Source organism: Mastigoproctus giganteus, chromosome 12 (genome assembly GCF_048544385.1).
Source record: "Mastigoproctus giganteus isolate SK-2022 chromosome 12, ASM4854438v1, whole genome shotgun sequence".
NCBI lineage: Eukaryota > Metazoa > Arthropoda > Arachnida > Uropygi > Thelyphonidae > Mastigoproctus > Mastigoproctus giganteus.
The window spans coordinates 136,577,161-136,589,466 of record NC_143586.1 but is presented as its reverse complement, the minus strand read 5'-3'; the positions used below and the strand labels follow the sequence as shown (position 1 = coordinate 136,589,466).

Genomic DNA, 12,306 nt, shown 5'->3' with positions numbered 1-12,306 from the left:
TGCACACACAGTCCTGATGCAATTGGATTTGTAATAATACAGAACAGTCCTTTCACGTCATATTCTGTGTGGAAGAATTCTATGGGTGAGAAGAAAAGAATCCCAGAAATTTGTCTTTTGTATATGCGATCTTCTCAAAGCTTTTCCTGGTCAAACTTCAAAATGTTAAATGTTTCCGTATGTTTGTTGAGAAATCTAAGAAGCATGTTAAGTGAGGGGGCCAGTGATAGGCTTGGGCCAGCTGAGACCGTCGCATTGGGCAGTGGATAAGAAATCGTGTTTGTTACTTTTGCAGCATTAACTAACTTCCTAGTGAGAAGCTGGGCGAGTGTGAGAAAATTTCTCATGATTAATCACAACTTCCAGGGTTTAATGTTGAGGTTTCAATGTCGGAAAGTTTCCTAGCTACTCTGTTCAGCCGTCTAGCAGTCAATATTCGACCCCTTAAGACGATTGCAGGTGAATAGTGGGCTGAGGACCAAATCGGCGACGCATATAACAGTACGCTGTAATATGTTGCGCTTGTAAACCCAATATTGTATTTTATTGGGTCGAGTGAAGGGTTCAATACGTCTAACTCGTGCCTTCACTCATATCAAAGTTAAAGCATACTCTGATATAGGGCAGAGTATGTTTAGGTCATACAATGAAAATTGATTCTCTGTAATGTTAGCGAAGAGTGTGGAAGAGAGTACCCCTCCCTCCCCCATGAGGGATACCCCTCTGAACAGGTAAAGTAAGACTGTAGGACCTGTTTTCTATTAAGATTATGCCTCTTCTCCAACACGCACAAACTATTTTTAGCTGGTTTCCACTGATGTTAAAATATTTCTCCGGGATATTTGTGAGATACGATAATAGGCATATTTTCATATACAGAGGAGAAGTCTAAAAAAGATAATGTGTAACTGCTCTTAATTGATTTTGGAAATTGGTTGCATAAAATAAGTGCTTTAGAAGTGTGTATTTCCTCTATTTATTTTGAGCAACTCATACTTGCGGTAGGACTTTTTTTTTTTTTTTTTTAGGTATTTCCTGATATATAGCAGCGTGACTATTATAAAAGGGCTATTTTTTGAAAATCAGAAATTCATTCGTTCAGATATATTTTTTTATGAAATCAGAAATTCATCTTTACAGAATTTTTTTTTTATGAAAATCAGAATTTTATCCGGCCCTCTAGTGGTTTATGGCTTTTACGAGACCCCCTCCTCCTTCGAAATTATAATTTCACACAGGGTACGTGTACTTGAAATTGCGGATTCTTTTCTTTTTTGTGGTATCTAGCAGATCTAAGATTTTGTTTTGATTTTAATTTACGTTGCTGATTTGGCATAAGAGGAGTACCCAAATGTGGCAGCAATCCAGTCGATCATTAAAGATCTGCTCTTTTATTTTATTCCTGTGATCTATGTAATCAACTATTATTTTCTGCCGTATTTAACTTTGAGAGAATTATTCTGTTAATATTCCTGTCTCTTTAAATTAACATTAACAAAGTTAATTCAATTCCTCTGTTTGTTGTTTGATTTTTAGAAGCATTAGCAACTAAGGCCATATTGCTCCTGGAATATGCGGTGATCATTCCCTGACCTTTCCGCATCCTCCGTATTTGGTGGTGACGGGCTCGAACAGCGGTTCTAATCGAGAAGCGTGTGCTACGCACTGTTGCTCCTTCCCATCTGGCTACGGAGGCGCCAATTCATTCCTCTGGTCGCGGTTGTGATCAGTTCGGAAGCCGGTTTTTGTGAGCGCTTCATGCTTCATTTTCTGAAGCATGTTTTTTTTTTCTTCCTAAGGAAACTTATTTTTAATCGATGGCTGAACAAAGCATTCTCTTTCTGAAAACCTTATTTGCTTTGAGGTACTTTCTGGGGCATTTTGGAATAGCTTTTGTGGCATCATAGTAATGGTTTTTTCTGTTGATTTTGGCTGGAAATTCCAGTTATATTCTGTGTAAGCTTTGTAAATATTATTTCAGGCCTAATACATTTCACAGAAAAGATCGTAATGCTTTGCTCTTCTTTTGCTTTAGCGCTGCCCTGCTGTGTTCATCCTTGCGTTTTCAATGATAGGTCGACAGTTAATTGGTGTATCATTACTCCTATCAACTTGATACTCAGTGAGTTATAGTACAGCAGGCCTAGAGTCTTTGTTGTTCCCCCCCCCCCCCCCCCCCCTCTTTCCTGGAGTTTTAAGTTGCGTTAAGTCAAATCTCAACTATTTATTAATAAAATGATAACTTAAATCGTATACATTTGTAATTCCATGAACAGAAAACCAGAGGAATCTTACAAAAGATTAAATATACAAGTGACCAAGCACAGAAATATAAAGTTCAGCTACAACATTCCCATTAAAAACAAAATATCAGAACAGAAAAAAATTAAGAAGAAAAAATCTTTATTGTACAGTTAAGATACGATATATGCCCGACACGGCCAGGGGCTTGACAAGGTTATAGGGTTTATAAAAACATGTATTACAAATAGATGAGAATTAAACCATAACATTAAAATAAATTAAAACGTGGTATTAAAACATGCTATGGATCAATTAATATCCAAATATACAGCTATGAGTATATACGTAGTTCTGAGGCAGACAGTACACTAAGGTATACATGTACATTTGTACAAAGTAATTACAAAGCATATGTGCTCATAAATCAACATATTTCACAGGCGTGCATTAAATTGGTCTGCATACGATTTCGCATTTTATTGTGAAAGAATTCGTCAGTGTAAAAGCGAGGTACCGTTCTGCTGTTCATAGCAGACAGCAGGCGGGGATATCAATTTGAGTCGACATCAGGGGCCATACAATAGCGAAACAAATTCGGCCAGCGAACGCTTGTAATTTCGATCAGAAGCGAATTTCCGGAGGTGTACTCCGATCATTAGCAGGGCTTGTATTACGGGAAGTACTTGGCCTGGTAGAAATCTGTCACCGATCTTCAGCCTGTTCCGCTGTAGCTGAAGAAGAGGAGTGGCTCTTAGGGAAGGAGGCACATGCCACCAGCATTTTGATAGTGGTCGCAGTTGTCCTCATCCGGATTATTTGAGGCAGCTGTGGGATTTGAAGTTGATCAGCCATGCTGGTGGTCCTCTGTTAGGGGGGGGAGGCGATGTTTGCGGGTTGCCCACTTCAGTAACCAGTATTCGCTGGCGAGGATGGGCTTCATGAGAGAAAGTGGCGCGGAGGCCCATATTTCTGAGGCATACAGAGCAGTGGAGTACACAACAGTTTGCAGATATCTGATTGTAGTTTTTGCATCCTTATTGTGAAGAAGATGTTGACGGGTAATCCAGCACATTCGGCTTATCTTGCGTAGAACAGATTCTATGTGACAGTTGAACCTAAGCTTTGGATCGAAAGTTACACTGAGATCTTTGTGTTTAGTTACACTTGGAATAATTGCACCCTCCAGTGAGGGTTGTATGAGTGTGGACACTTCTTCAAAAAGAAAACCTTAATAACGGATTTTTGGGGGTTCAGTTTAAGACCGAAATGGTTGAGATAGTTAGAGAGAGCTATGATCTTATTACAGGTTTCCGTTGTGAACACTCCTCTGTCGGCTGATGGCAGTATTTCCGTTAAGGACTTTATATCGTCACCGTAGGTAATTATATCATCTCTATTGCGCACAAACGGAATAAGGAGGGCAGTAAATAGTAGCGCCGATAAAACGCCACCTCGTGGCACGCCTGCATTGATGAATCAGATATAGGAGGAGTTGCGATGAGTGAGGTACACTGTTCTATTCCGGAGGAGTGAGTGCAGAAAAGCAAAAACGTCACCTTTTATCCGGAAGAAATTAGCAAATTCAGAAGAGCTGTAATACTTAGGCTATCAAAATTCGGCATAAAGAACTGCCAGAAGGTTGGAGATAGTTGATCTATTAGGGAGAATATAATGGAGTTGTTTTGGTGATTGTGGAAGAAGATGGAATATTATGTGCGGAAGAAGTGTTTTTTTCAGTAGCTTTAGGAGCGTGGATGTAGTGGATATCGGTCTTTAGTGCTTCAGCTGGCTTGGTACCTGAAGTTTTGGTAGTGGGACGAGATCGTATTTGCTCCAGGATGCAGGAAACACTCTACGAGAGAGGATAGAGTTGAACAGAGGATCAAGAATATATGGACTAAGGCACTTTACAATGAAATGTGGAACTTTATCCACGCCAGCAGTGTATAACGGACGCAGCGAGTTGATGGCTTAAAGAACTGCTGTCGATCGATTTGGATGGAAAACAGCTCATCAACTGGACCAGAAATGGAGTCTAGTTGGTAATTATATAGTTGTGTGGTATTGTCCTGAAATCTGGCTAAATATTTGATCCCTTCAACTGGATTGAAGTTGGAATCTGGTTCGAATTTAGGGGTAGAGCATGACAGTTTTCCTTTGGATAAGGTCTCGTAAGTATATTTTTTAATGGCTTGAGACTTCAGTCTGTTAAACTGTGCTCTGGCTTTGGAGTACTGAATTCTGTCATGTGCTGTGCCAGACTGTTTCCATTGTTTATGGAGGGACTGTTTTCACTTGAAACTGTAATTTAGCTCCGGAGACCACCAGGCATTAGTTCTCGCAGAGATAGAGACTTGTTTCGCTGCTGAGAACATTGTAACAGTGTGCAACCATCTAGTTAATATGTCTAGGGTCAGTTCCGGGTCTCCTTATTCAAGAACTTCCAAAGGAATTAATTTTGCTGCTTAAAAGCATCTGTCCGGTTGTAGGAAGGTGGGAGAGATGATAACTTTCCTTTTCACGTTTTTGGAGACGTGAAAGTTGGGTGTTGGGAGCTGCAATAGGACTACAATGGGTTCATGATCGGATTCAAAGTGCGTTTCAGGTTTAATGTCGACGCTACAGGAACCAGACGATAATATGAGGTGGAGGTGATGAAGATGATGTTTTAATCGTGATTGAAACAAACAAGATTACAAATTAAGCATAACATAAAATGACATCAACATACTAGAACCGGCATTTGCACACCTGCCCTTTACATACAGCAAGCTTGGCCAAAATGTCATCTCGATATGACTTGTCAATGGATCATAGATCAATGTCGATGTTGAGCGAGTTTACAGTGTTCAAAGTCACATTTGGAAGTGTCTCTTGAAACTCTGTAACCTCTGAAGCCTTGAGCACAAGGAGGGGGTACTGAGGAGGTGTCTTCCTGGCAAACGGCAACCAACCGTGTTCCAGATACTCATGCAATCATGCTTAGATGAACACAGATGAAGTAATGCCTTTATTTTCCACACATGGGCTGTGTGGACTGTGGGCGTGTATTGCAAGTTGGAACAGAGTGCAGATTTGGATGTCGTGTAGATCTGGTAAGACCACAAGTTGGTCCACTTCAGCACCCAGAATTCTAGATCCCATAGTTTCTTGAGACTGGAGGCAGATGCGGCAGACCAAACTTCCACGGCAGAGGAAAGCACGCTACTGAAGTACGTTTCGACGTATTTCCTGATTATTTGTTTATTGTGAGTTCTGCATAAATCTATTTTCAATCACCCGAAGGCTCGCAAAACTTTGGAGTATTGAGCTTGGATTTGTTGTTTATAGGTAAGGTTCGCATTAAGAATTACTCCTAGGAATTTGACACTGTCAGTGGGGACCAGAACCTTTCCTGTTAATTCCGGAAGTAAAGTATCAGCGGACGTCATCCGAATTGTAGAAAAGATGATATAGCTTTACTTCTCTGAATTAACTGACAGACCAAAAATTTTAGCATACTTACAGAATATTTTAAGGTAGTTGTTTACAGTTTCTGAGGCGGTTTGTCTTGCTTGTGGATCAACAACCTGGCGTTTGCATGGTAAGTAACGCAATATCATCAGTATATGACAAAAACGCTGGAACTTAATTCATAAGTGGCACGAATGTTGAAGCGAATAGCAGGGCAGAGAGAGAACCACCTTGTGGGATTCCTACATCTGCGCTTTTACAGACTGTACTGTTGTTATAGGTGAAGTGCAGCCCTTTCCTAGATAGCAGACTTTTGAGAAGTTCGAGTATATTGCCGGATATCCCGAGGAATCTATTAAGAAAGGCAAGGAGGGGCGTGATTTGGACTGAGTCGAATGCAGATTTCATGTCCAGTAATATGGTGTGGAGATCTTCATTGTCATTCCAGGAATGAATTATTTTCTGCGATAAGGACTGTAGTCAGGTAATCGTAGATCTCTTTGGCATTTACTTAAATCTTAACCAGAACCACGCCAAAACTCTACGATTCTACGTAAAAGAGCGCAGTCAGGCAAATTAATGATTCCTCTCACGAGTTCACCCCATTCTCTATTACAGAAGAGTTCAGTTTCCGCTATTTCCATGAGCATTGTTCTCTGGAATTTACATCAATAATATTTCCGCTTTCAAACATGCAGAGCACTTTGATGAACGTGCTCTAACTGGTTTGTGCTGTAATCTGGTATACACACTAGACAGTGTGTATACCAGATAACCTGATGTTTAACCTGATATACACACTGTCTAGTGTGTATATCAGGTTAAACTCCTACTCACTAATCTGTTATTCTTATTAATTTATCCTTTCTGTTTCTGTTCATTCGAACCCTTCTCCTTCAGTATTTTTTTAAAAATGGTAGCCTTCAGATTTTGAAGTGCATTGCAAGGTAAGTATGTTTATTCCCTCTATCTAACTGCAGACCATTCACGATACTAGAGTACTGTAAGTGCTTACAACCGCCTTGCGTATTTGAGATAACCACAAGAAGAAAAATAAAAAGAAGAAAAAAAAAAACAAAAAAAAAAAACGCATGTTAAATGGCCGAAGAAACATTATAGCACGTCTTGGAGTAGGGATTCCCAACTTGTTGATCGCGACCAATGCGATGCTATGATTGTGATCTGTAATGCTTGAATCATGCTTCGGATTGTTTTAATTTATTATTATTTGGATTCTTTTTTTCTCATTGAAGACTAGTGCTGGGCAAGCGACGTATGAAGGCTCCATATCCATATATTTCGTGAAACGCACACTTTTATAGTTTAAAAGTAGTAGGATTTCTTCGGGAGAGTGAGATATTCATTTGAATAACGTGCACAAGAACCAGGTTTCGAGACTTCAGGACATACAGTATTTAAATACTGTTTATGTTAGAGAAGAATTTAATTTTTATATATATATATTTTGCTTAAATTCATTTAAAAATTGTAACAAGGTCGACTTTTTTCATTTGGTGATTACTGATTATCTTAGCAAAAATATATGGCTTGATATTCTAGAAAAAAACTCAGCCTCACTGTATTGAATCTTAAGGCGAATTTGTCTTGGGGTGGGGGAAAGAAGTCGAGTAACAACAACGAGAATTCAATGGAAAGGACGTTAAACCTGACGGAGTGCAAGTATTGTAGTAATCAAGTTAAAGGTTCGTTTTTGTCTGATCGTATTGAACTGTGAAAGTCAAATTACGACTTAAAAGCTCCCACGTTCTAATAGCGTTAAATCTACCCTACTTACTGGTGAAGTGATTCAAAGTTCTCGGTGGATCACAGGATAAATAAAGTTATTAAGGCATGGATCATGTCTAATTGTTCAACTAGTGGAGCCATTAAATAGTCTTTAAAGAGATAAGGTCAAGTGTTATCTTGACTATCAGAAGTCATAACTATGAGAGAAACTAGGGACAATGCTGTTGTCGCACAGATGGGAGCACAACAGATGTAGAAATGATGGAGCCTAATTCTAAACTTTTATTTAAGGACTCTGGGCTGTTGCTTAAAAAGCTGTGCATCATTATTTGATGCTGATCCGACCTTGGGGGAAAAGGACACTATGAAAGATTTATATGTGCCGATTTTAGCTGATCTGGAGATTGAGGAAGAGGAGGATGAATTTTTTTAAGGACTGTAAGGTGTGCTTTACTAGGTTCAATAAATTTGGTTCAGGGCGTAATTGGGTGTTGTAGTTGTCTTTTACGATCCGCAGTTTACGGGAAAACTCAGGCCATATCTTTTTGGCTGGAGAAGCCATTGATTTAAGGGTTTTTTATTTAGTGATGTTGTGGTATAGATGCTTTTAAATGTGGACACGCTGCAGAACGTTGTCACAACAAAATTTTTTCACATTGTGCAGCTAGTGATTACTTTTATCATGTTAAGTTAAGAGTAAAAAATCTGTTTGCATGAATTGTCTTGCTAGGAAGTACCCTTCTTTTCGCTTTGTGCGAAGTACTCTTGCCTTTTGAAGTGAAACGTCTTTAGGCGCGCTCCAGGCAGTTTTCAGATGGGAGTAACTTGCGTTCGTGATTGACAAAAAAACGCAACTAAAATGCAATCGTTACCACAAGTAAACGCATTACAAGCCCTCTGAACAGCTAACTATCGTACTCGGATAAATGCCCCGGTTCTTGTGCGATCAGCGAAGTTAACTAGCATTAGGTACGGTTAGTAACTGGGAGTGTAACCACCTGGGAATATAGGGTGTAATTGACTTTTTGTCTTCTTTTTTTCTTCTTCTTTTGTTAACCTGTGGAAAATATTCTGCTGATTTTCACGTATCATTTAATTTTGTTAATTGGTAAGGTAATAAAGTGTAAATCTGTGCTTTATATCTTTACTTTTATACCTGTGAAATGCACCCTTCTTGTGCAATGGCCTGTGAATAATATTCCTCCTATTTTCGTTTATTAGCATCGTTGTTAAAAAATTAAAATTCAATTCGTAAACGTGATCACAATGACCGGCGATAACTGCATATCGCATAGTGAACGGTATTTTGTTAGGAGTATCTATCATAAAGTGATTTCATCGTACAGTGAACAAATCGTAAAGCGGGGGTCCACTGTAGTGAGCGTTGTAAGGCGTATAGCACACGTGCAATGCGTCCATGGATTGACAAAAATCGCCAAGAAAATGCGACACGAAATGAAAATGCGGCACGAGCGACGCATGACCCAATCGGTACCCCTACTGATTGCGTCGTGCTATTTCTTTCGTAATTCTCCACGTATTTAATAAAAAATTCAACGGGAAAAAACTTATAAAATTCAACATATCGAAGACTAACAGTGAGCGTTGTAAGGTATAGGTGCAATGCGAGCGTTGTAAGGTATAGCACGTATAGGTGCAATGCGACCACCGAACCGACCTCCATTGAGTACAAAGGAGAGATCTAAGCTATTTCGAGAGCGGAAGAAATTACAGCGTGCGATGGAGTTGAGCAGAGAAGCCGGAGAAGGTCCGTCCACATCTTCAGAGCCTTATATCTCCCCAGAAATGTTATTAGTGAATTTGGAAGGAGGAGTCAGGGAAGTTGATACTGCAAATGAAACGATGAAGCGTACTCGAAGCTCAGTCGTAAACGAAAAGCGAAGAAGCCAAAACCGACTGCCAGAAGTACTCCATCACATCGTTCAACACGCAATACACAGCCGGAGCAGTAACAGGATTTTAAGAAACACAGAAGCATCCACGCACGGTTTAAACGTACATTTCTGGATAATATTTTGAAGACTAAATGCACAAGGCATAATATGTTATGGGTTGAAATTAACTATATAATATCGGGGTAAATACACCATAAATTTAACTACATAATTAGTAAAACGGCATCGTTTGATTACACATGTATTTCATATTGTGGCTACCTTCACAACTAGATATCAGGTATTGCACTGCTTCGAATAAATAACGCTTCTCTAGTAGAGGAGACTACTGTTATTTAATGTCAGTGGGCACCACCACCCAGACGCGTTTCAGAGCTTGTTGGCTTACTCATCAGTGGGCGGGAAGGTACCCTGATAATGCAGACATGCCATCACGGTTGCGAAGTTAATTCCACAATATGAGAGATACCAAATGGTGAAGATAATGATAATATTTTGAAGACTAAATGCACAAGGCATAATATGTTATGAGTAAGCCAGCAAGCCCCGAAACGCATCTGGGTGGTGGTGCCCACTGAGAATAAATAACAGTAGTCTCCTCTACTAGAGAAGCATTATTTATTTATTTGAAGTAGTGCAATACCTGGTATCTCGTTGTGAAGGTAGCCACAATATGAGATATAATCAAATAATGCCGTTACACTACTTATGTAGTTAAATGTATGGGTAAACCATGTATGTATGTAATACATACCATGTAATGTATTACATACATACAAACCATGTAATGTATGGGTATTTACACCGAGATTATATAATTCCTGGATAATGATTTCGGATCAGTCTGTCCCGTAGCAGCTCGAGATCACGCTCTTCTTCAAACAGCATATCCAAATGAGGATGGAAGTTAAATGTTGGCCTGTAACAGCTGACGTAGCTCTCTCAAGAACAAAGTGATTCCGACTCTATCGAAGTCAAATGGTTTTAAATATCATCCGATGCTACAGCACTTGCCGAAACTAGATTTGTTAACAGTAGGTCTCATATCTCCCAGGCTCCCGTTCGTGCAGATTCGTCGCCTACGCCATTCATATGGTCAATACGGGATCATAGGTCAAGTGATAAATGTTTGCCTAAAGAAGTTTCACTTAACTTCCGCTATGTGTACTCGGTACACACAATTTTTTTATACTGGTATTTGTGCTCTGGGTTATGCTAAACTGAGAACTGAAACTGGCTTTTAAAACTTTGGTCGGCATATTGCACCAGGTAGCGGACTCTTCCGACCAGCCCACTCGTTTCCAGTCCTCTAGTGTCCAACCAGCGTGTTGTTAACACCACAGAATTTGCCGTCGATGATGATCAGTGTTGAGGAGAGGGTGTCTCTTAGGTTGGGTGCTGTGGAAACCCCACACGTCTGAGTGTGAGGCGCATCGTTATTTTGGATATTTTTCTTGCATTCTCCATATTGTATTGCGATGTCGAGGCCTCCGTAGCCGAGTGGTCAGGAGCGGGAGTGCAGTAGCACACGCTCCTTGAGTTAGACGGGGGTTCAAGCCCCTGACTATCGTATATAAATACGATCGATCTGTCAACCCGCACTGGACCAGCGTGGCAGATTATGGTCCATTTCCCTCAACATGAATTGTTAAGGAGGCTTCCATCCTGCAGTGGGTTGATGATGGCTGCAGTTTATCTTTTTTTTTTTTTTTTTTTATTGCGATGTCAGTTATCGCACAGCGACCTGCCCTTGAGCCTATACAGCGCACTCCATCTTTATACTTTATATGGAAGTACCTGACGCACGAGCTCTCAAAATCATGTCCTTTTGAAACTCGGTGAGTGAGGTTACACTCTTCTATTCCGGAGGAATGAATGCCGAAAAGCGAAAACGCTACCTTTTATCGGGAAGAAATTGGTTAGCAGCTTCAAAAGGGCTGTAATATTTAGGTTATCGAAAGCAGTTTCGATATCGGCATAAACAACTGCCATTTCTGCTCCGTATTCAAATGCATTTAGAATTGCCGTTTGGACTGCCAGAAGGTTGGACACAGTTAATCTGTTGTGGAGAACATAATGGAATTGCTTTGGTGGTTGTGGAAGAAGATGGGGTATAATGTGTGGCAGAAGGACTTTTTCCAGTAGCTTTAGGAGCGTGGATGCAGTGGATATCGGTCTATGGTGCTTCAGCTGGGTTAGTATTTGAACTTTTGGAAGTGGGGAGAGAGCATATTTGCTTCAGTACGTTATCTTGTTTTATATCTTGTACTATCTGTGATATTGTTAAATTTAAAAAAAACAAAAAAAACAAAACCAACAGCATGAATATCATAAATGGAATCCGATATACTTTATCTTCGCATGTTGTTACTAAGATACTGAAATAAGAGAACCTAACTTACAGAAAGAAAGGCGTGAATGAGGTCAGCCTTTACTGAACTCAGTGGGCGGTCTTTCACCAGAACCACATGTGTTTCGTCCCTTTCGCTGGTCATCAGGCTTCCGAACCAGGATCTTTTGGTCAGTCTATAAATTATAAAAACCAGCATTAAATGCAATTGGAAAATCAATAGTTATATTTAAAACTCTGTTCAAATCCTATTTCGATATCAGTTAATTGTAGTAAATTACGCAGAAAAATATGGTATAGTTTATAGTACTGACGCTCTTCTGATTTAATATTTGCTGATGCTATCGAGGCAGTGTTAGGTGGGTCGGAAAACTGCTAGCTTGGGGGGATACAAAGACTAATAGTTTAACAGTAACCGCAGGCAGAGGTGAAGGTGATTCTTGCACAACTTCTATTAGAATAAGAAGCGACCTGGAGCGAGGGGTGTTGGGGGTTTCAGGGACGGATGGCAGTCATCCTGTATATGGGATGTGTATATGGGATGTGTTAGGGTAACAAGGAATAGGCATAGGAGCATGTATGCTTGCATGTATACCA

General features: G+C 40.0%; 1 protein-coding gene across 1 annotated transcript in view; it reads right to left on the bottom strand.

Moving 5' to 3' along the window:
• The window catches only part of LOC150077446 (serine/threonine-protein kinase BRSK2-like), a 614,186-nt gene that overhangs the window by 50,725 nt on the left and 551,155 nt on the right, over positions 1–12,306 (bottom strand). Inside the window, exon 16 of the mRNA XM_090386750.1 lies at positions 11,762–11,885. Coding sequence (XP_090242876.1) covers positions 11,762–11,885 — 124 coding nt within the window. The remainder of the gene's footprint in view (positions 1–11,761; positions 11,886–12,306) is intronic.